This window comes from Cupressus sempervirens, chromosome 3, assembly GCF_028749045.1.
Source record: "Cupressus sempervirens isolate cs-2001-9-10 chromosome 3, ASM2874904v1, whole genome shotgun sequence".
In the NCBI taxonomy this organism is placed as follows: Eukaryota; Viridiplantae; Streptophyta; class Pinopsida; order Cupressales; family Cupressaceae; genus Cupressus; species Cupressus sempervirens.
Window position 1 is genome coordinate 221,872,906 of NC_143120.1, and position 26,212 is coordinate 221,899,117.

General features: G+C 35.9%; 1 protein-coding gene across 1 annotated transcript in view; it reads left to right on the forward strand.

Moving 5' to 3' along the window:
* Positions 1–26,212, forward strand: part of THO2 — a 161,773-nt gene that overhangs the window by 101,008 nt on the left and 34,553 nt on the right. Inside the window, exons 21-24 of the mRNA XM_089819141.1 lie at positions 14,011–14,107; positions 14,214–14,342; positions 24,245–24,348; positions 24,475–24,655. Of these exons, the coding sequence (XP_089675267.1) occupies positions 14,011–14,107; positions 14,214–14,342; positions 24,245–24,348; positions 24,475–24,655 (511 nt within the window). The remainder of the gene's footprint in view (positions 1–14,010; positions 14,108–14,213; positions 14,343–24,244; positions 24,349–24,474; positions 24,656–26,212) is intronic.

A 26,212-nucleotide genomic window follows, 5' to 3' on the forward strand; every position in this document is an offset into this window, starting at 1 on the left:
ACATGACGGGATTGATCGATGTGATTCAAATCCCTTGCGCTTCCTGCTCTGCAAAACCAATGCGGTGTACCTGATCTTTGACGACAACCTTAAATCCAAGATGCTTAAAGCAGATTGGTTAGAACGCAAATGTATTGAAAGTTTTCAAAATGGCAAGAATTATCAAAAACTAAAAATTTGCGATTTATGTACTGAGAACGAAGGTAAATGATTGTATAAATAAAAAATAACTATAAATTAATGCAACAAATGAATATATTAATTCCTCAAAGGAAAGAAATGAAACAATTGCCAGCATATGGATTATGAATCAAGAGTAAAAGACTAGTGCTTAATTAAATGGGCAATTAGAGTCAATATTATAAGTTGAAACGTACAACTTTATAAAGTTCAATATATTTAAACTATAAACAGATTAATAATCCATACGCAACGGATCAATTATACAAACACAATTTTAAACTAGTTTAGTATGCACGTTAACTCATGTGATATGGAGACAAACTAGACATAAATACGAAAATAATTAAATATTTCACAATATTTACATTTATCAAATTTAAAATGCAATAATAATCGAGTCCACTTATCTGAATATTAAAATATTTATAGAAATTAATAAAAAACATTAATAAAGGACACAACTTAATAATAATTAAAAACTCGAAAATTTAAAATAAATAATTATGCTAGAAATAAAATCGCAATAAAGACACTCCTTACAGTTGATCCATCTATTGCATTTCAATTCCGGAATCGCATATAAATTTGCTCGTTAATTCACAATCCATAGGCTTAGTTCAAAAATTCATTCATTTGCCAATGAAAGAATATAATACATCATAGTGCATATATATAACTTGGGTATAAATTTTTTGGGAAATATATAGTCTCTTTTTTACATCTTCTATTTATAAAAGATGGAAGGGCATTACTAATCATCACACCTCTTCCTAACACATAACCGGCCAATAATAACCTAGACTAAATATGACCGGCATTTTATTGTATTTTAATCGGTGGCACATTTAGTTTGAATAATTCACTCGATACATAAATCTTCTCACTTCAAATCTTTGGCGTAGCCCTTTACTCCTTGCATTTTGACATCTTCAGGATGTAACCAACGACATGTGCAAAGCTAGCGATGGAGTATCTTGTATCTTTAATCTGTGCGGGCTCCTCTTCCTATGTTTGTTTTTCTTTCGACTTCATTCCGAACAATATCAAGTTGAAGGTGTTTTGATGTCGTGAATGACATTGAATCATGATGGTGGAAGCTTTCTTCACGCGGGTCTTTCTCTATCACGTGAAGCTTCTAGGTGACTCCTATCGCATATTCCACGAACCTTCAACAAATACAAAACACAATAATATTTTGACTTTCAAGTAAAAATAAGTGAGTGATATTGAATGATTCAAATTTCTCCCATAGCTATACCTATCAATAGTTGTATGATGCTTGATGCTTCTTTCATATCTCTTACTGCATGAAGTCTGTGAGATCCAAATCACAGGGATGATCAGTCTACACATCAAGCCGCATTCTCCAGTTCTTGGTAATTTGATCATGGGACTTGTATATGAAACTGGTTCCAATATTCAAGGGTCCATACATGTTACGGTGTGTCATTTCCAGAATATCCAAATCATATTCTCCATGCCTAATACGTATTCATTTGCTTTTGAGTACGTATAGGGGATGAGTATTTTCGATGAATCACCAGTGACTGACCCCATTTCTTCAGATTTGATGCTTCCTCCATCTTTGACTATATTTACAGTGAGACTTGCTTCCTGGATCCTTTACTCGTGTGGCATAGTACAGTGCTTCCATATACTACGAATTTATGGCAACGTCACATCTCTCCAATACACTAAAAGGCTCACGATGATTTGAATTTGTGGTCAACATGTCACCAACTCTTTATTTACTGCTTTGGTCTGTGCATTTGTAAACTTCCATCGATCATATTATCAAGAGGTTGGAAATTCGATACCATTTGGTAATGATATATATTCGATTGTAACTGTATGCAGACTCCAGAGTGATCTCTTGTCATTTGTTGTTGCTGTGAATCTTCTGTGTACAGTAGGGAATTGATGGTTTAGAAACCCCCAATAAATTCCAGCATATTGTCTCATTCAATCTGCCGCACATACTCTGCTCTAATCTGTTGTTATTGAATATTTATGATGCCTGTATTATTTACCTCTGCATAGAATAAATAGTTAATATGCTAAGGATGTCTACCCATCATTGTTAACATAATGTCAGGACTTCATGTATTGATCGCTGAGCATTTTGCATACAATAATCTAAGATAAAACTCCATTTCAGAACAGTCTTTAGCAGGAATGGGTTAATTCCAGCATATCTAACTATATCTCAACCAGTTCTTTGGGAAAGACTCTTCAGCTAAACATATATCAAACACAGTCCTTATAGAAAAAAGTGCTATCCTGTTACAGCATCATCCATAGATTGATTGAAAACAAACAAAATCTTTATTAACTTGGGAGACATTGAGTGATTTTCTGGACCAGATTCTCTTATGCATATAACATCCTTCATGTTTCACAATTAATGAGGTTGGGCATTGATCTGAAAGTTCACCATGATGAGTCTGATATCAAGCTATTCTGGATAGTGATGAAATGCATGCCTATATGAAACAATTTCCCTTTCCATATTCTTTTGATCAGGACCTCAAGCTACTCTGCATGATTTTATTACTGAAAGAGCACTGAACAGAGACAGCAAACCCAGGTATGTTGAATGGACAATAGTGCAATTATCTCTGATATCAGTAATATTTTGTCATGACTACATCCTCTGTCCAGCAAGTTCTGTATGTGAACTTAAATTTTTGAATCCCGTCTTGCTCCAGACTTCATATTAACTCAATCTTCAGTAAAAAATGGAGACTAAAATTTTGGGCTCCATCAGTACAGACATAGGGCCACAAAGGTTAGTGTGAATCAGTTCAAGAATGGATTTTTATTTGTGAAGACTTTTAGGAAATATTTGTTTTGTGTTTTTACCTAGGGCACATCCTTTGCAAATGCTTAAGAGATCAGTTTTGAGACTAGGTAAACTTTTTACAATTTTTCCTATAGATGATAAGCACAATAGTGAAGGTGACCTAGCCTTCTATGCCTGATTTCGATAGAGTTTGATGTTTCAATACTTAGTGCTAAGTTTTGATTGTTACACAATTTATATAGACTTCCATCTCTAAATCCAATAGAAATCGCTTTTTTGATATTAGAGTTCTTTGGCCAAGATAGAACTTTGTCCTCTTGAAAAGTGATTCCGAATCCTTGATCAGCAAGACTAGAAATAGAGACGAGATTTATTTTTATTCTAGGTACATATAAAACATTTTTGAGTTGGAGAGTAATTCTTGAATTTAGATAAATTGAACAAGAACCAATACCTTTGATAGGATGAGTGATGTTATCTCCAATGGTTACTTCTTCTGAGGAGTGTTCTGAGAAGGTTTCAAAATTGTCTCTAAAACCGGTGATGTGCCGAGATGCTCCATTCTCTATGATCCAAGTGTTGTTGTTTGAGTTTAATTCACTTGAAAGGGCTAAATAAAATGCATAGTTTTCGTTTTCTTCTTTCTCTACTTCTTCTCCTTTGATTTCTGCTAATGCTGCTTGAATTCTCTTCCGTTCAGGGTAGAAGTTATGAGAGTGGACAATTTTATCACATTTGAAACATCTAACTTTGGACCAATCACGTTTCTTATATGATTTGTCAGATTCTCTTCTATTATGTTTGAATTTTCTTTTCTTGTTTGAATTTGCATGAAGCGTTTGAATATCTCCCTCTTGATTTATACATAGTCCTCTTGAGACTAATCTTGATTCTTCTTAGGTGCATTCATTTTTTAGTAATTCAAATTTAGGAAGTTCGGGTCGGGAGCTTAATCCTCGAATAAATGTTTCCCAATATAGAGGAAGTCCTCTTAATGCTATCATGCTAAGTTCTTTGTCATCGACTCGATTTTCCATTGTTGCAAGTTGATCTTTTAACTTAGAAATCCTTAGAAAATAGGATGTAATAGATTCTCCATTTTTCATTTTTATATATAGTAGATCTTGTTTTAAGGTTAATAATCTACTAGTATTGTTGATTTCAAATGTATCTCTGATAGTAGAGAACATCTCAAATGCAGTCTTGAGACTGGCTATGGATGGAAGAATATGATCTTTTACAAAATCTATTATAATTTTCATTGCTTTGTTATTGTGTCTTTTCTATGTTACTTTTTCTAGAGCATTTTCAGGCATGGATATGTTTGTTTCTATATGCTCCTCTAATTCCATTTCTCTTAATATTATCATGACTCGGATTTTCCATGATGAAAAATTTGATGCACCCTCAAGCCTAGCCTCTAGCCTTACATGATTCACCATTTTGATTTAAGAATATAATTTAACTTTTATAAATCTGTGACTTTAGATTTTAATTCTGATAATATATTTTCTTATCAGAATGGCTCTGATACCATGTTAGTGTTTAGAGATCATTGATAGACAAAACTATTACAGTAGATATGAACAGTAGTAAATATTCTTACTTGAATAACTGCAGAACAGAATTGTTCTTTAAATGGTGAATGTTCTTGAATTGCTGAGATGCAGAATATCTTCCAATGAATATTGCCGATAACACATACTGCAGAAGGAATATGCTGATTGTCTTTCAATGAAGATTACAAAGGAGAGTGCTGAGAATTTATCCTGTAATTATAATGCAGATCGCTGGGACTTATAATGCCATGTATTGATTGTTGTCCTCAACAATCTGCATATACACTTATATGTTTGTGAAGAGCCATGACCCCCGTAGAGTCATGACTCTACGTGGCCTTTGGCCACGTAGGGTCATGCCTGTACGGAGGCATAACTAACAACTTGTTTGTTAGTGTAAATCAAAATATCTGCACTGCTTTAGTATAAGCAATCGGTGCCATAATACAAGACCACCGATAACATGAATAATAAGTCTGCCAATAGTAATTTTGAATGATGATAAACCATATATATATGTATATAGGTGTACGTCTGAATCTATCATATCATAATTTACAATTACTTTATAATTACTTCTTCTAATGCTATACATCTTGTATAACCTCTTAGATCTCATCTGAATCAGCTAGTACTTGTTCTCCATTCCACGAGTCTTCCCAAATGGAGGCCTTTCTACCATTCCCTATTTGCCAAGATAGGTGTTCTGTTATAACCTGTTTGCAATCAAGAATAAAATTCTAAACAATAGAACCTTTTGGGGGGTCTCTAACCGTTGTAATTCTAGAGGGCTCCCTGGAATCAAGGTATTTAGCTTGAAGGATCTGCACCCACAACTGAAATGAGTTAGCATCCATATCCCAAACCAACTTGGCTCCAAGTGCTTTGTTTGCCAAGTGACATTTTCTCTAGCCCGCTCCCCTTTGCTTCTTTGATTTACATATCAAATCCCATGCAATAAGGGGAATCTTCTCCTCCTGCCCTCCATTCCAAACAAATTTCCTCATCCTTTGTTCTATATATCTCAAAACTTTTAGGGGGATCTTAAGATAGCTCATTGCAAAAACTGGAATAGCCGAGATAACAAAGTGCAACGGCAAAATTCTACCACCATAAGTCAACCATTTCCCTTTCCAACTATCAAGCCTTTTAAAACAAGCGTCTATCAGATCTTTCCATAGATTGACTCTATTTTCCCCATTGAAAAGAGGGATCCCAAGATACTTATTAGGCAGGGTGCCCAAATTCATACCCAAAATTCTACCAATGTGCTCTTGGGTGGGGCGGGGCTATTAAAGAAAAATATTTCAGATTTTATCTAGTTTATGAATTGACTTGAGGTGTTGCTATACTTCTCCAGAACTGATTTGATGACATTTGCTTCAAGAATTGAGGCTTCGCCCATAAGAAAAGTATCATCTACAAATTGCATATGTGTGGTCGGGTCTATTCCCCTGGCAATTGTTAAAAATTTCCAATCCTTGTTCAAATTAGCCTTTTCAATCGACCGCCCCAAAACTTCAGCCATGTTAATAAAACGAAAAGGGGATAAAGGGCCGCCTTGTCTAATAATTGTGGAAGTATCAAAGAAACCATGTGGACTGCCATTGATTAGGATGAAGAGCTTTGGTGGTGAAATACATCTATAAATCTAATTGCACCATCCAGGGGCAAAACCAAAATGATTTAGGATTTGAAGAAGGAAGGCTGTATTGACATTATCACAAGCTTTCCTCATAGCTAGTTTAATGATCATTCCCATTTCTCTAGCCAATTTTAGAGAATGAATTACTTCATGCTCTATAATAATCCCTTTGTAGATAGATCTTCTTGGAGAAAAACCACTCTGTTTCCCCCCTGAAATAATAGTTTGCAGAACTAGTTTCAGTCTATTTGCAATAACCTTGACAATAATTTTGTAAGTTGTATTACAAAGGGCAATTGGTCGGAAGTCCTCAAATGATTCCTTGGCACCTTTTTTAGGTATCAATGTGAGAAATATATTGTTGAAGTCTTTAAACACAAAACCCCTTTCCGTGATTCTTCCACCACTTCCCATAAGTCCTTTCCAACCACATTCAACACCATTTGAAAGAATAGTGCAGGAAAGCCATTCGACCTTGCGGCTTTAACACTTCCTAAGCTGAATAAAGCATTTTAACCTCCTCTACTGAAATAGGTTTCATTAACATGACATTTTGATCCTCATTTACTAGTTTGGGGATTCTTTCTAACAAATCATCCGTACCATTCCTATCCTGAATGTTTTTAGCAAAGATATCAGAGTAGAAACTTATAGCTTCCTTGTTCATTGAGTCAGCCTCCTCTATCAGCCTACCTTGTCTGTCTTTGATAGTGAAAATCTTATTTACTGCTCTTCTCCCATTGATTGAGTTGTGAAAAAACTTTGTGTTTCGATCCCCTTCTCTAAGCCATAGCACTTGTGATTTTTGTGTCCAAAAGGTTTCCTCCCTATGTAAAACCTTATTGTACTGATTTTTAAATTCGCTTCTTGAATGTACATGATTTCATCCATGCCACCTTTCATAATTGATTCATTTGAATTTGCCAGCTCTTTTTCAAGTTTAAACTTCTCATCAAAGATATTTTTGAAAACGACTCTATTCCAAATCTTTTATTGATCCTTCACAAATTGTAGTTTCTTGAAAAAGAAGAAGCTAGATTCCCTGTTCTTTTTGGCATCGAGTTCCACCAGTCTTGGACCAAATCTAAAAACCCCTCCTCCCTTAACCACATTTTTTCGAACCGAAAGGGGCCTCTTTCTGGGGTTGCATTATCCCACAAACGTAGACATATAGGAAAGTGATCTGATCCACTTAATGGCATCACTTCAGCTTGACACAACCATTTAGTTTCGTTCTATGTCCCCCCAAATAAAAAATGATCTATCCTTTCAGCAATATTTGTAAAACCTTTCCGATGGTTAGTTCATGTAGAGTTATCATTGTTTAAATCCACATCCTCCAATCCATTAGCTGTTACAAAATCTGCAAAGTCCACATGTCTTTGGCTGAGGCAACAATTGGCCCCTAACTTTTCTGCGGGAGACAGTATAGCATTAAAATCCCTTCATAGTAGAAACAAGTTTTCTTTAACATTATTGCATTTATTGTATAAAGCTGCCCAAAGTCGAGAATTTAAAGACCATTGACATGGTCCATATATATTGAAAGCAAAAAAACCAATCCTTAACTAAAAAGAGTGAACTTTTATCAATTGCCAATTTGTATCAGAGTCTATCATTAGCATGCTTAACGACGCTTCCTGCCAAAGGATGTACAAACCTGCCGAAGCTTCATCTGCCTCTACAAATAAGCTTCCCCGCATCCTAAACTTTTTAGCAAAGCTTGTAAATTGTCCCCACTTAACTTTGTCTCTTGAAGGAAAATCAAATCTGGTTGGGTTTGATCAAGACCTCGTTTGATCAAACGCCTTTTCTCAAAGGTATTGCAGCCTTTGACATTCCATGAAACAGTCTTCATTTTTGCTGGGAAGAGGTGTATCCTCATCCCGACCTCAACAATTTTGACTGGCCTGCTATGACAAGTTTAACTTTTGTCGATTTGGGTTCTCTCTTTTTCTTCTCCCTACAATTAGGTTTTTGGATTTGGGAGGGTGTTTGTGAGATTGTTCTGTTTTGCTCTATGTCTACTTGATCGTCAATTCCACATTCATCCTATCCATTATCCTCCTCACGAGAATAATATTCCGAATCTGAGACTAAGCTATCTCCTCCACTATCCCTAGGTCTGTGTAAAGCCATTTGCAATTCTCTGATAGGAGAGATTTGTATATCTTTGAAACCTTCTGCAAAACCACAGAATTCACCTTTTGGGGTGGAGAAATTGCTTGTTGAGGGATTGAAACCTGATTTAGGATTTGGTTTTTGTCCTCTATCCTCTATAATACCTTCTAAAATTTGTAGGCTCTATTCAAAGTCCTCCATAGTATCAAGATCAATACAAGATAAGTTATTGAAATCCAGGTTTGCTGCTGAAGAGTTTGACTTAAAACCTTTGATCCTCATAAGGGTATATGATGTCTCCTTTACAACTTGAGTAGAATCTTCGGGGTTTGGATCTGCCCCAATAGACATTTCTGGTTTTGGTTCTTATTGATGCCTGCTCATACCTCAAGCTTGGTAACTGTCAGACATGAAATATAGATCAATAGTAGTCTCTAGAGATTAAATAACATGAGACTCGCTGAACCATTGTTTTTGTCACTCGTAATATTTGTCAGCACGAGACAACATTCACATCAAGCCCATCTTAGTAAATTGGAGAGTGGTTTATCAAACTACAAGGTGAAGGTCATGCAAGGAGCCACATTAAGCTCAAACTCACACATTCATGATCATCAAACAAAAATTGATTTATATATAGAAGATCAACATTATCTTAAATGGACCAATGTAAGAATTAAGTACATAGTTTGGTTAAAGATGTAGTTTCATATAAGAAGTAATGGTCTCCATTTAAGTAGCCATAGAGAGGGGACATTACACATGTGAATGCTCTAGACTATTACAACTCAAGGTATTTGAACAAACCATTGTTGAAGATTAGACAATAATCACATATTCAAATTGTTTAGCCCAACAAAAGTAGCTCATTTTACAAGTTAGATATCAATAAAAAGGGTTGGCATAGTTTAGTGTGATTAATAGAAGAGTTATAAATCATCAAAAATTGGAATTTGAAGTTCAGAGCATCAAATAAAAATTAGAGATCAGATAGTACAAATGGATTAAACTAAGATGGATCCCAGATTGGTTTTAACATGGGTCACCCTATTTATACTCTTAGGAGGAGATGCTCAACTTGGGCTCAACCAAGGAGAGGAAAGGTTCATTCAAACCATAGGCAAAGTCAATGTGAGACTTTGTTTCGATCCTTCAAATTTTATTGGGAATTATTGCATCAGATCTTTGAAATTGAGAACTACTTTAATTTTGAAGACACAAAGGAAGATAGGAAGGTGAAAGATGCTTGTATGAAATTGAAAGGGCATGCATTCTTGTGGTGGTATCATTTGTAGACTGACAAACATCAAAGAGGCAAGGAGAAAATATTGTCATGATTGTCTCTCCTTGGACTTGATAGTGACTGAAAACTAAAACAATTGAATGAGTGGAAATTTTACATTGTGGGGGGGTGGGAATAATAACCAATGTTCGATTCCCATCGTTTTACAAATGCTTCTATATGGAGGCATTGTCTTATTTGATGCATATGGACCTTCATTGGAGAAAATAGTCTCTAGGATGTTCATGTGCAAATAAGTATTCTTATCTTTTACATTTATCTACTCATTGTAGTCTCTTCCCTGCTTGTAATTCTATACATACTATAAGAGTTGATTGCCGTGATCTTTTCCTTATGTCTGAGTACGTTCTTGCAGTAAAGAAGGTTGTTACTTTACACATGCTACCAAATATTGTGCTGACTCAATCTTATGATAGTATATCCTTGATCATTGAGATTACGAGTATTCTTCTATATATAAAGAGGAAGTCTAACACTTCATTAGAGGCAACCTTGTACAAGGAGGTCGGAAGGTTGGTATTAGATTCAGAGCCAACTATAATTTATTGTGGTAAGCAAGCTGTGTGAATCTCTCTATTAATCCCGTGTTTCATGTTCAAAGACATGGCATTGAGAAAACTTGCACATTTTCAAGACAAGCGGTAGGCGTTGCACCAAAATATCAAGTTGTTAATGCCTAGTACAACCACTAGATTTATAGAAGACACAAAAGGTTGTTAAACCATGTCACAAATCCAGCAAGCGAGACTGACCCATTGCTAACAACAACTCGAGGAGTAGTGTAGCTTCAAAAGCTCCTTGCAAGATTGTTTGGTCAATCGTTGGAGCCAAGTGTAGTTTATTGTGGTAAGCAAGTTGCGTGAATTTCTCTAGTAATCCTGTGTTTCATGATGAAAGATATGGAATTGAGAAAATTTGCACATTTTCAAGACAAGCTTGGTGTTGTGGAAAATATTGCCTATGTTGAGAGGAGTGTCAGCATAAGTGACCGTTAGAATGTGTTAAAATGCATATTTATCTGAGATGTAGAAATATGAGGTAAAAGCCCTTGAGAGACTTTACTTTTCACTCATGGGAGTAGCCATGGTCGATGTCATGTTGAGAGACTTCATGACGAGATGACATAAGTGACCTTTATTATGTGTTAAAATACATATTTATCTGAGACATAGAAATATGAGGTAAAAGCCCTTGAGAGACTTTACTTTTCACTCATGGGAGTAGCCATGGTAGATGTCATGTTGAGAGACTTCATGACGACATCTTGTTTAGTGACTTTGCGATGAGTACTTGTGCACATGTTTCTTTCCACTCGTGGGAGTAACCATGGTGGACATAATGTTGAGAGACTCCACAACGACATCACGTTTAGTGACTCTGCGATGAGTACTTGTGGACATGTTTCTTTCCACACATGGGAGTAGCAATGATGGAGGTCATGTTGAGAGAGACTCCATGATGACATAATGTTGAGTGACTTTTTGATGAGTACTTGTACACATGTTTTCTTTCCACACATGGGAGTAGGCATGGGGGTCACAATGTTGAGTGACTCCATGACATTATCATGATTTTGTGTTAAATTGTTTGCTCCAATAGATGTAGCCATTGTGAGTGTCATGTTCAGTAATTGCATGACATTATCATGTTGAGAGTTTTTGTGATAAATTCTTTTTCACAAATAGGTGTAGCCATTGTTGATGTCGTCTTATCTTTCATATTAGTTTCTGTATATTTGTTGAGCATGTATTTTTTTAAACCATTGGAATGGTGTTTCATTTAGATTCTTTGATATAGCCCTACTATTGTTGGGTGCGATGAGTTTGGGACAATGTCAGTATCTGCAAGAATGACTCAACCATAATATAGAATATGTATTATTTCCTAGCTATAAGGCTTTGGTGGTTTTTAATATTGATTGAAATCTTTGATAGAAAAGAATCAAAGTTATAAGATTAGATAATGGAAGGAGTACACCCTTGGAGTATTTCATAACTTTCTCATCGAGGCAAGCATCAAGAGGTAGTTTTTCCATGATTTATTGGTGTGGCAAGAAAAACTCATTTGCGGTCCAATACACTGAAAATATGAATACATTGCAACATGTGTAGCAACTTGAGAAGCAGTGTGACTTCAAAAGCTCCTTGCAGGATTGTTAGGTCAAATACTAGAGCTAATAATGATTCATTGTGAAATTCACACATTTTTGAGACAAGCTTGGTGTTGTGGAAAATGCTGCCCTTGCAGAGAGGGAGTCTTAGCACCAACGACCCTTATGTGCTAAAATGTATATTTCTCCGAGACAGAGAAATATTAGGTAAAAGCCCATGAAGGATGTTTCTTTCTACTCATGGGAGTAGCCATGGTGGATGTCATGTTGAGAGACTCCATGACAACATCATGTTCAATGACACCGCGATGATTACTTGTGCATATGTATGATGGTTGTCTTGTTGAGAGACTCCACAATGACATCATGTTGAGTGATACTGTTATGAGTACTTGTGCACATTTTTCTTTCCATGATGGATGTCATGTTGAGAGACTCCATGTTGAGTGACCATGATGAGTATTTGTGCACATTTTTCTTTCAACACATGGGAGTAGACATGGTGGATGTCATGTTGAGTGACTCCGTGAGATTATTATGTTGAGATATTCTGTGATAAACTCGTTTCCTCAAATAGATGTAGCCGTTGTATCATGTTGAGTGACTCCATGGTGTTGTCACCTTTAGAGATTTAGTGATAAATTGTTTTCCGCAAATGGGTTTAGCCATTGTGCATGTCATGTTGAGAAACTATATGATATGGATATTTGGAAAGATACCTCCCTAGTTAAGAGAAAGTGTTGATGTTATAGCTGTAGGAGTTGTCTTTTTTGCTTGTACTTGAAATTAATTAAATATCTTTGTAATGCCAAGGTAATGAAGGGACAAGACAAAGTAGGAACCTCATTTTGTAATGTCAAGATGATGAAGGGAGAAGACAATGAAGGGTGAAGATATTTTATATCTCTTTGAGATGGAGAAATATTAAGTGAAAGCCCGTGAAAGATGTTTCTTTCCTCTCATGGGAGTAGTCATGGTGGATGTCATGTTGAGAGACTCCGTGACAACATCACATTAGTGACACCGTAATTATTACTTCTGCATATGTATGGTGGTTGTCTTATTGAGCGACACTACAATTTTATCACGTTGAGTGAGTGCACATTTTTCTCTCCATGATGGATGTCATGTTCAGAGACTCCATGATGACATTACATTGAGTGATCGTGATGAGTACTTCTGCACATTTTGCTTTCCACACATGGAAGTAGACATGGTGGACGTCATGTTGAGTGACTCCATGAGATTATCATGTTGAGAGATTTCATGATAAAATTGTTTCCTCAAATAGATGTAGCCGCTGTATCATGTTGAGTGAATCCATTATGTTATCACTTTGAGAGATTTAGTGATAAATTCTTTCCTGCAAATGAGTGTAGCTATTATGCGTGTCATGTTAATTATACACAGATCCTGATCGGAAGCAGAAGAAGAAGAGAAGGATGAGGAATGTCCTAGAAGGAAGGTGGAAAAATGTAACTTGAGACTAAAAACTGATTATCCGGATGTATGGATGTACTTTATGATGTTATCAAGGCTTAGGCCATTTATCTATTAAAAAAATAAAATTCCACTGAGCAGAGAGCAGGATTGACAATTGGGTATAGCGTTTAATTTAACTGCCAGGAGAATTGCAGTCAAAGCTTGTATTTTAACTATTTTATTCATGTGCACTGAGAATATCTCCTTGGCCTTTTGTAAATTGAAAATCTTCTGATACTGATAAGTTTTTCTAAATATATACTTCCATTGAAACATTTTGCATATCGAACTTATTTTTCCTCAGTTTATTTGGTGAACCTTGCTAGTGGACAGTAATTTCCTGTTTAGCCATGCCAAGATTAAAAAAGGACATGGTCTTCTTAAATCCAATTGTGTAGTTTTGACTTGAATTGTGTTACCATTTTCTTTCTTTTTCTTGAGTACTGATAGTGATAAGACTAACACCACTTCATAATTGTCTCTGTTGGGAATATTTGATGATATTTTAGTTGGGAACATTTTCAATTCCCTAGAATTTTTTATTTGGAAGAAAATTGCTAATGTTGTTTATCTTTCAACTATCAATTTGTGACAGCTATCAAGTTGTGTCAACACTAATTCCATAGTTTTGGCTTGAAAAGTGCCGTGCCATTTTGTTTCTTTTGCTTAGTGTTCTGATACGAATAACAATTTCAATTTTTTTCCGTGTGAAGCTATCGATGATGCTATTTTAGTTGAGAACATTAAGTTTTCCTAGAATTTTGAATTCCGAAGCGTAATGCTACTGTTATTTATCTTTCAAAGGTGCAAGAAATATCCATCAATGGAGCTAAGAGGCCTTTTTCAATATTTGGTAAATCAGCTAAAGAGGGGGGAGGGTACAGAACTTGTACTCTTGCAGGTAATTTTAATTTTTTCTGTGTTGTTTATCTGGCCCCAATTTTTTTGTTATTTTTTTACTGTAGTAGTACCTATAGTGAGAAGACCATGCACTTCTTCTAATGCAGGAACTGATCTATCAAATGGCAAATGTCCAACATATAGAGAATATGAATGAGGAACAGTTAGATGCAATGGCTGGTGGGGAAGCACTCCGATATCAAGCTACATCTTTTGGGCTTGTGAGAAATAACAAGGTGCTTGTACAGAATGTTATGATGTAGAATTTCTCCATCTCCTAAAGTATACATGCAATCATTTTGAGATTTTCTTAAAAAATTGCATATTATAGCTGAATGCAGATATGCAACATTATGATTGTTCATTCTATTCTTTTCTCGTTTGTGTTAGGTTCATAATTGATTGTGGAATCAAATAATAGTTGTATGTTCAGTAATTATTAATTAAAGATAAGAAGGTTTACAATTGAACTAACTTTTATTGCTTTCATACCATAAGAAAACTCTCTAGTGAGCATGCTTCTGATGCTTTTTCATACAATAGACGATCTTATTGATTTAATCACCTGGTATGTTTAGACTCTAGAGTCCATAGTGTTAAGATTCACTGATGACTTTCCTTGACTTGTGAGACCAAATCTGAGCCACTCTCAGCAATTCTGTGGGTTAGATTTGCTGGCCTTGTGAGGTGAAGCTCGGGATGGAATTCTGTAAGAGTGCCAGTCAGAATACACACTTTTGAAAAAAATTATGAGTGCCAGTCAGTAGAACACACATGCTTGAAAAAGATAATTCTCAACCCTAAAAGACATTGACACTTATAAAGATGCACTTAACCATTTTGAGCTTATTATGGATTGTCCGTTTGCATAAAAATATTTACACCAGAGTTGTATGGAAATGCATATGGTATCAGATATGCAAACAGTGAATTATCAAGGAACCTTGAACCCGATATGGTTAGATTTGTGCTAGGGGTTTTATCCCTCAAAACATTGCGGGAAATGTAGCTCCTAGATCTCACAGCTCTGATTTAAAAACTAAAAAACAAGACTTGTTTTGTGCCACGGTTAATAGAAAAGTAGTATTTTTCGTGAGTAATTGTATTCCATGTATATGTTTGGTTTGTTTTCACTTGAATTTGCTATTATGCAATAATTTTAAAATTTTTCTGAATTTTGCAGAACCTTTGTGTGCATTTGGCTCTGAGTCTATGGCTGAGTCAATAAACAACTTGTTGAAATTCAGCTGAGTCTGAGCCTGAATGCTATGGGCTAAACCAATTCTGTCTATACCTGTCAATTCACATTTGCTGTCTAAAATTTGGACTGGTGGCTGATAACATTTTCATGAAGAGCAAGTAGATGTCCACAATATTTAACTTATCTTCTAATTGTGTCTGGATGTGATTAGGTCAATGTTTTTGCATCAATGTTTCGGATCACACTCTGTGATCCATCAATAGGATGAATTATGGAGAGCATAAGAATAAAATGAGTATAGTAGGAGACTCGTCCACCTAGAGAGAACATTTCGGATCACACTTTGTGATCCATCAATAGGATGAATTGTGGACAGCATAAGAAGAAAATGACTATAGTAGGAGACTCAACCACAGAGAGAGAGAGAGAGAGAGAGAGAGAGAGAGAGAGAGAGAGAGAGAGAGAGAGAGAGAGAGAGCTCTATTTGACTTGTTAAGTTTCTCTCTCCTTTCTTTTATTTTGAGCCTGGTTTTCTCTCTTTTCCCTTATGTTTATTATTTTTGTCTTTTCACTCTCCTCTCTCTCCTTCCTCCTATCTTCCCTTTCTAGGTGGTTGAGTCTGCTACTATACTCATTTTCTTCTTATGCTCTCTATCGTTCATCCAGTTGATGGATCAGCGAGTGTGATCTGAAAAGTTGATGCAAAAATATTGACACAAACGAATCTAAAATCAATTAGATCTTAGATTCACTCAATAATGCCTCTTTTTTCCTTCAAAATAGAATTGGGATTCTCTTCAAATACATCAAGGATTTATATTTGTTGTGCATCATAAGGTTTACATGTCATTACATGGAGAGCTGTTGGTACAAAGTATACCTGGAAAATTGGGATACGTGAGGAAATCAATGGAGTTAAAGCTTGTTATGTGAATGTGTTCACCAAAATCTGCAGTTTTGGAAGTGGTGATAGGGACATAGTCCTTATTGTATTCTGGAGTTTCTTCACAACTATGGTTTTATGATCCCATAAAACAGCAATCTCAATTTATTATTTTGTTTCATCTAAATCAGAACACCTCTTTTTTGCTTGTCATGTGTTCTTTGAGTAAGGATCATATGTTGATGCAGCTATATTTGATAAATAAATATGTTCTCTTCATTTTTCTACCTAGTTTCCCATGTGCCTCCAATTGCTTGTTAAATCACATCAGACTTACATTTTGAATGTTTTATTTTATTCTTTGATTTCTGCAATTGAAACAACTTTGTTGCAGATTTTATTTAGTTTTTGTGATTTCTTATTCTTGTTACTGATTCCTATGCTCTCGTATCCATAATTCTTTAACATACAAAATTTTAATGTTGCAGGTGTCTTGTTATCATTTATTATTTCTCAAATTGCTGATTTTTGTGGTCCTGTCTTAATAATCCTTTAACATACGAAAATCCTTTGGATGTAGGAATAATGTTCCAAGTAAATTTTATCAGTTTTTGTGAACTAATTTTTGTTTGGCTTTCAGTTGTTTTCTTGACTGATCTAATATTTTAAATGATCAGCAAAAGTTTCCATGTTTGATTTTAGACTATTTAATTTTCAAATCTGAAATCTTGTTTTCATAATTCTTGTGATGTTTCACTTTAAGTTCATTCTTTTTCTGTAAATCTGGAATTACATCATCATCAATTACTGAGATAATTAGCATCACTGTGTGTGATAGTTTAACTTCAGAGGTGCTAGTACAAGACATCTACGGAATGACTTCTATCAGAATAATTTGAATATATGTTTTGAAGCCTTTGTTGTCAACTTTAAGTCCAAATACAGTTTAATTTTACTCTTCTTTCCTTATGATTTTAACTTAATACAAATACTCCTTGTCTGGGAAAAATGATTCTGCAGACACTGTTTGTTCAATTAGAGCCATGGCTTGCACATCTCCCCAGCAGGATGACAAACATCTAAGCTGTTATATCTGTAGGGCTTCAACAAATTTAATTCACGCGGTTAGGGTCAAATTTCTTTAAACAATCAGGGCTAAACTCCTATATACAATCATATTTGCAATAGAAAACATTGAACTATCAAATTTCACACAGAATAAAACACCGAGCAGGACAGTACTTAATTTGAAAACCTCGTTTACAAAGTCACTAAACCATGAGACCCTTGTGATGTGCAAGTAATCAAACCCCAAGTGGTACAATTGATGAGCAAGGTTTCAAAATGTGTGACAGCAACAAACCCTTGGTTTGAATGTGTAATTTGCATTGTTGCAGCGCAATACTGATTGAGGACTGCCACAACCGAATTCTATTCTGCTAGTCACCCAGATCTAAGCTCAGAATGCAAAAAAAGGCCAGACCTGACCAATATTAGCAAAAAGGACATGATCTACAGGTGCGAAGTCAGCTGATTGGCTTGAACCATAAGCAGTAGGGCTTTAGGATTGTGAAATGCTGGAGCATAGTGTCCTTACTGTGGTTCACTGCCAAGTATGGGTTTGCAGATGAATGACATTTTCTGTTCACAGACCCTTCATGATAGTGTTTCCCGGATGTGATGCTAATCATCCTTAAAGTTTGCATTTATGTTTGTGACGTCTGGTCACTGGCAAACGGATCTGCTCTAATTGTGCCCAAACAGCTCCTACAGGCTCTCAGAGTGCCTAGCAGCATCGAAGGTCTCCTACAACTGGCAATCCTCTCCATGAATACTCCCATTTTCCTTCCAGTTGGACATCAGATCTGTGGAAAGAAGGAGAACTCAGCACAATGCATACTCTAGAAATGGACAAAGACTCAAAGCAATTATGGGTTTTGTCCTAACAGAGTTCTAGAGTTGAGGGTTTCCTTCCAATCTAGGGTATAAGAATGACACAGTAGAAATCTTAGAACTCTCTTAAGTTTGCACCAAGCAAATAAGCCCATAAATAACTTTTTTTGAAGGGGATGCTAGGGTCAAAAGTGTTTACCGCATAGATTAATTGATTGATGCACATAGACAATGAAATAAGAACAGCAACCGCAGTACCCTTTTATTCGCATATGCCAATAGATTACATCCAGAGCATAAGATAAGATAGGATGATTTACAATGATCCTAGACGGGGTATAAATACTTCCCGCAGAACCTTCTCGAAGGGGTTTGTTGGCTACATAACAATCCTAATCTACCCGTCGGCTACAAAATCTTTATTGACAACAACACCCTGTCGGCTACACAATATTTACATACAACATCATCCCCCCCAAAAGGAAAAGTTGTCTCCGGATGACAAATACAAAATATCTGATACAAATTAACAAAACAGAATACATTAACTAAGTAACAAGATAGATCTAGTTCTGTCTTCTACATTCATCCCGTGCCTGCACCAAATTGGTCTCCAATCCACGTTGCATCTGTAGCCTTTGCTAACACAAAACTATCTCCTCAAGCTGACCTTGATAGCCACCTATGCTGCTTTCTCTGTTTTCAAGTGGGGTCGAGCCGCCAAGACCAAATTCGCACTTTCAAACCCACACAAAAGTCCATGGAACACACCATTTTTGTCATTTTGTTTCGATTCCACACGCTTTCTGGCAACCGTTGATGTTTTCCCTTCCCTTTGGCATCATGCGTTATTCATTTCGAATTGCTTCAATCTGTCGTCGTTTTTTTTTTTTTTTTAAATTTAGAAAACCTGCTGCCACCCTTCTTCTGCATCTACCAGTGTATTGCAATCTTCTTCTCCCTCTCCAGTTCTTGACCGTATGGAATGACTCCCTTCGTGTTGCTCTAAGATCTATTCGTGGGAGATCAAAAGCTCACCCAACACACCTCCGCGGAACACTAACCCACAATCACAATGCAACCCGCGGAAACTAGGAAGTAGCTCGTGGAAAGAAGAGCCAGTGCGGGGAAAGGCAGACACTCTGTGGGAAGGTAGACAATCCCCGGGAAGACAACTCATTCGCAGGAAAAAACATCCGCGAGAGAACAAGTTTAAAATCAAGTCGGCCTCAACAAAAATATTTACTTATTTTAATACTAGAATTTATTAAATTGAAAATCAGGTCAAACCACAATGGGTTTTTATTATAAATAATCAATATTATTGTTATAGTTTAAAAAAATACTTTTTATTAATATAGAAAGTAACATCATAGCGCTAGGGTGCAGGGGACATGATAGTCCCGCCCAAAATATTTCTTGTCCTCAATCAATTTCAGATTTGGATGATCAAAGATCTCAGATTTGAATTATATTATGAATCCTGCCGGTTTCTAGAAGTTTGTCCATAAAATTGTGGCTTCAATTTCTCAGCACCGCTTCCTGAGAGAAGATTGTCTATAGGGCCGCAAGATCAAAAAGGCCATGTCTTCCACCTCAACGACCCTAGCTGTTTAGTGACGATGAACATACATCTTATTCTGTTTTGGGACTGTCGGCGATCAACCCGTAACCTTCACTCCATTTAGATTGTCTTTGAATGCATGCACAATATCTAGGCTTTTTTGAACCAATTTGCTAGCTCTAGGGACTCTCCTATCTAGAGTACAAATCCACAAATGGAATATCTTGGTGAGTGGAATTATAGCAATATTTCCCAAGGTGGAGCCATTTGACATAAGGTGTTTTCTTTCCCATAACATAGTTTCAAATAACCTTCCATCCATTTGTTCACAATTTATGTTTGACGATAATAACTAGTTTTTGGAGTTGATTCTGTACCTGTGAATCAAAATGTTCTTGCCAAAACAAGTTGATAAAACTGCTATCTGCTATCCTTGTCACTTACAATGCTACTTGGGAGACCATGAAGTCTAATAGTCTCTTTCAAGCTTAGATTAGCCACCTGTGGATCCTTAAATTCTGAAGATGTATGAAAATTAGCATGTTTAGTGAGCTTGTCAACAACAACATAGATATGATCTTTACTATGCAGCTTTGGGAATCTTGTAATGAAATCCTGGGAGATAATCTTCCTTTTATGATTTGCAATGGGTAAGGTCTGCACAAATCAACTGGAAATGCATGTTATGTTATGTATTGTTGACAACTCTCTCCCTAACATTCGTCAACGCAACACATTTGGGCAACTTCCATTAAAATTTCTCACTAGATGATTAACAAGTGGGTTGTTATGTTTGTGGCACAAGGTTAACACTGTCCTTATACATAATTAGTCTATCACTTTTTACTTGTCATCTTGTAACTTCCTCTCCAAAATGTCAATAGCATATTTGTTGTTGGCATGTTAAGCTATTATAACAACCTTCCAATCAAGAGATATAGACTGGAAATAAGAATCGCTTGAGAGATTATTGGCCACCACATTATTCCTTAACATATTTAATGTCAAAAGCATAGTTTTGTAACTTCAAATTCTGTCTGACCGAGGAAGAACTTCAAGCTGTTATTTTTCATACAAATTACATATTGTTTATATTTGGTTAGTGCATACATGATGGCCAACATCTCATTATAAATAGTGAAGCTCTTCTACATCTTCTTGAGCCCACTACGCTCACATGCTATGGGATGCCAATTCTGTCGTAAAATTGCTCCAATTCCCCCTCCTGAAGCATCACATTCTAGAACAAAAAGAAGTGAAAAATCAGGAATAGCCAAAACAGGACATGAACTTATTACCTCCTTGAGCTTGTTAAAGCTTGTTGCACTGCAGTGCTCCAATTGAAAGCCCTCTTCGTTGTCCAATTTTTCAATGGGGTTGCAAGTTGTGAAAATCCCTTCAAAGACCTCCTATAATAGCTGCAAAGACCTACTGATCCCTAAAATGTAATAAATCCCATGGGCTTGGCCAAATCCCGAATCACCTCTGTCTTCTCCTCATCTACGCTAACCTATTGAGCAATTATCTTATGCCCCAAATTTTATATTTTCTCAATCAAACCAAACTCAAGTTTGGATGCTTTAGCATAAAATGAATGCTGCTCAAGTATGCCAAGCACCTCATCTAAGTGCTTTAAGTGGTCCTCCCATGCCATGCTGTTAATCACGGTGCCATGAAACAAAAATAGCACAAGTTTCCTCAATTGTAGAATAAACACCTGACTTGATTCATGCATGAGTGAAATGTTGTGGGGACATTATACAACCCAAACGTCATGACCAAGAATCTGTAATGCCCATATTGACCCTTCAAAGCTGTATAACATCCTCATCTATAACCGTAATTTGTATATCACTGTTATTGTAAATCAAGCTTGGAGAAGGGTACTGTACCATGAAGTTCATCTATCCACTCATTGATCCGAGGTATTGAGTAGCAATTCTTGATTGTCTTTTGTTGAGGGCTCTTTACTTAATGCATATTCTAGTATTTCCATCTTTTTTCTTCATCAACACCACAAATGAAGAAAATGGGTTAGAACTAGGTTGTATTTGACCTATGTTCAATAGCACCTAAATTGCCTTCTTAATCTGTTGCTTATATCAGGGTGCCGATAAAGCTTATAGTGATGATGGGATTTGCTCTTTCCTCAACCAGGAGGAATTTTACCAAGTGCTTTCTCTCTAGAATGCTTAACCTCTACGTTCTCCTCATGTTCAACCTCATTTGCAACATCCTCAGGCTTAGATTTTCCTACCTTAGAATCCTCACTAGAAACTACCTCTATATAATGTATTTGTCCTTTTCCAAAACATCTCTGATCTAGAAACAATGGCTCTTTGCAAGTGAAGCATATATTTTTCCTTCATTGCACATTTTTAGTTTTGTCCACCATACCAAGCTTTGGAGGAAAGGTCTTAGGTTGTGGAACATTCTTATGAAATGGCTTCCTCTGTGCCCAGATGGTCCACCCTTGGGAAGATATTCCTCAGCACATTGTTCTTTGTGCTCAAGGTGCTTTGGATAGCATCCTCCAAGGTAATTGTATCAAAAGCTCTTTTTAAACCACAAAAGACTCTGATAATCGCTCAATGAATAAGAACTCACGTCTGGAACCATAAGTGAACTGTGAAAGCCTTTATACTCCATTAAACTGTGCCTACTCAAATTTGTCAACTTCTAAATACACCTCTGGAAGTCTTTTATTAAACATGTCTAAACATTTGTAGGAAATCAGTATATATCGCCATATGGTTAATCCCTTCTATCATCAAGCCAAGGGCGCCACCTCTGATAAGCCACACCCTCCCAAGTGTAGAATGGAAAACTTGAAAATTTCATCTTTTGTGAAATATCCCTCTTAAATTTTTCACTTAAGAAATGCTCAGATAAATAAGCATCTACAGAAGAATTTCCAAATTCTAGAACTTCACACCCAAATTAACATCTTAAGCTCAGGATTACAATGATATTTTCTGCTGTAATGTTATTAAACTTTCCAATTGAGAGATATATTTTCATTCATTCAGACTTCAAACAAAACTTATCATGAATTTCCGATGATTGTTAACCAACTCAGTACATAAGCTAGCAACAGATGACTTTAGAATTTCTGATATAAACTGATACAAAATAATATGATTCTTATGGCAAAATCATCAGGCATATAAGTACCAATTGTGTGGAGTGGGGACTATTTCTAGTAGCTGCCCTCATATTATCTCCTGATTCTGACCAGCTTCACTAAAAATGACTCTAGGCAACTTTACAGATGTTGGCAGGCACCCCGTAAGGTTGGCTCTGCACAAATTGCCTTCAGAGGAGATGATGTGCGCCCCGGACAGAAATGTCATTCAAATGGGTGAGATTTCCTTTGCGAGGAGGGTGACTTTCTTCTTCAAGCAGTCTCTTTAGTGTTCTTTCTTAGAAGAATAAGACATATACAATGGATTTCCAAATAACCAATGACCTTCCCCAACCACTTATACCTTTATATATATATATATATATATTTGTTTCTCAATTACCCCAAAGGATTAATCTGCCATACAGCTAGTTGGCTTGAAGGAATGTATAATTAATTACTGTATATATTCCTAAATTATTTAATGCTTTTATTTGTTTATTTAAAAAAAATGCAAATGGAAGACCTGTCGGACCTAAAATCTAACCGAGGTCATTACGTTTTGTCATAAGGATGAGTGAAAGGTATGTATCTAATTTTTGAACGCAAGCCCATTCATTAATTTTTTTAGAGCCACCAAGAAGTGTCAATTTGAATTTACACACTTCGTGTTGATATTTATTAAAGTGCTTCATAGGTTGTCTCCTCTACCCCCTTGGTCCACATCTTGATTGCACACTAATGTAATGTTTAAATGGAATGTATCTTCTAGCATCTGGATCAAGTCTCATATACTCATGTACAATAGCACTGAAGTCATTTGCAGCCTCATCTTACCTCCAATTTCATTGTGTTTACTTGTGTGGCTTCTCTCTCTCTCTCTCTCTGACTTAACTGCATGCACAAAAAACTCATGCAGCAGGCTGGTAGGACTGCCTACTCTGATACCGTTTTAATAACCCTAGGGTTTAAACAAATTTAATTCATGGGTTTATGGTTAAATGCCTTCATACAATCAGATTCGCTATCTAACAAATTTGAACTATCACCTCATACTGAGTAGAATACTGAACAACACATGAAAATGATTATACTTATTTCAAAACCTCATTTACATGGGCATCAAATCATAACATCCTTTTGGTTTGCAAGTATTCAACTTGATTAGTACAATTGACGAGCAGAGTTAGTTAATGTGTCATAACAACTGCTATTTAATTCATCTTGTTAACCTTGTTAAGGTTTTGCATGTATTCAGTAACCAGTCTCTGACATGAACATTATTTTGCCATTTTATTGTACTTTGTTGGATATTTCATATTTGTGAACACTCAAGATCATGTAATTGATTTCCTGTATCTTCTTTAGTGCGTATGATTTCATATTCTCATTTTGCTTTCGTTTCTTTTTAAAGTTTAGCGTGTGCTAGGACCACCTCTGATTGATATTTTTTTCATCTTTTATTTGAAGTAGGCATTTATCAAATCTACAAGTAGATTAAGGGACTCCTTGCTTCCAAAAGATGAACCAAAGCTGGCAGTGCCTCTTCTATTGCTTATAGCCCAACACCGGTCTATGTAAGTAACATCCTGTACCAAGTTGTGCTAGATACCTGATCATATGATGAATATCCTTATCTGTCTTACATGAATATTGCCACCAAATGGAGAATTTTATAACAATGATTTTTGTTCTCATTTCAGAGTTGTCATTAAAGCAGATGCACCACATATAAAAATCGTCAGTGAACAGTTTGACAGATGCCATGGAACATTGCTTCAGTATGTGGAGTTCTTGACCAGTGCAGTTACACCTCTTGTTGCATATGCACAACTGATACCTACATTGGATGACCTTACACATAAGTATCACTTGGATCCTGAGGTATGTTATTTGACTTAATTCTCTTATTTAGTGCTTCCACTTAGGACTATGATACATGGGAACATGTCTAGGAGTTTTCGTGGCTGCTCCTATTCCTGTTATATTTGTGGAATGTGAGGATGTGTTTCAAATGCCCCTGGGCAGTCCCGTATCCCACTCTGCCCATTGGGAAACGTCCAGGAAATGACTGTCCGCTTTTTGGGGATGATAGTCTACCATAATTTGGTTTTCTTTATTCAAAAAAGGTAGAATGAATTGCAGATCTGCCTTTGTTAAGCAATGTCTAAACACTATACATTACCAACTGGCTTGAACTATTATTCATATAATTGTGATAATGCTATTAAGCTATTAACAATGACTGAACATTTTTGAAAGTAGTAGCAGCAATAGAGTTCTTACCATTGCTGGAGCATATTTATTCAGCTTGTTTGGACCGAATTTTAGATTAGTTTATGCTAGAGCCTGATTTATCGATCATTCTTCTATTCATCTTGGTCACTCTTGTCAATTTCTTATGCTCTGTGTGTTTATGCTGTGAAATATGTTATACAGTCTTCATGTTATGCGCGATTCTCTTCCTATGTCGTGTCTTCTATGTAACATACTGGACATATCTGACTGGGCACCACTTTGTCTCTATTAGCCGCTGACATGGCATCACATTCACCTTGTCTTGCTCGAGTCAACAGAAGTCATTCTTTGCATATCATCTTATATTCTCCAACGGCTTCTTCACTTATTCTATTTTGTTTTTCACAACCTCCATCGAGTTGGAAGATATATAGTTTGTGGCGGTGAAAGAACATGGAATAAAATAATGTAATAAAGTTTAATTAATGGCAGTCGATTGTTATTTTTATTCAGTTTTGTCTCTATGCATGTGTGTGAATATATTTTATAAGCTAGCGGAAGAGTTATGTCATAGTTGGAAAGCTTGCCAAAGCCAAAAACTCGCCAAGATCTGAAAAACAAATTCGGGGAAAACTCAGCCAGTTTTCATAAAAAACACAGCAACATAAAAATTTGCTTAAATTTAATTAGAAATGCATTTTTTTGCAAAATTCAATGAGAAGATACATCCAATGAGTCAATAAATGAGAACACGAAATAAACAAGCTTAGTGTAGATATATTTAAACACAAAGTGGGTACAAAATCGCATTCTCCTGAGGAAGATTCATGGCTAGAAGCAAAATAGTAAATGATTTATGAAAAACTAAAAGTAAATACATCATTCCAATTATATCTTCCTCTTCTCAGTTCTAATAAAAACTAAGGGAGAGGAAGGACTAGAGGGTCTTGTTAAATTTGTAGCTTTAGTTGAATTCAAGCACATAATAAATCAAATGTATAATTGAAATATGTTCATACATATATATATATATACACATAATATACATAATCATATAAATGTATGTGTGTGTATATATATATGTATGTGTGTATATATTTGACAATCAAAATAATAATAAATTATCACGACTTTCAATATTATCCAGCATCTTTTGTATTACCCGTTAATCATGAATCAGGCTTCTTGTTATGTGATTGGGTA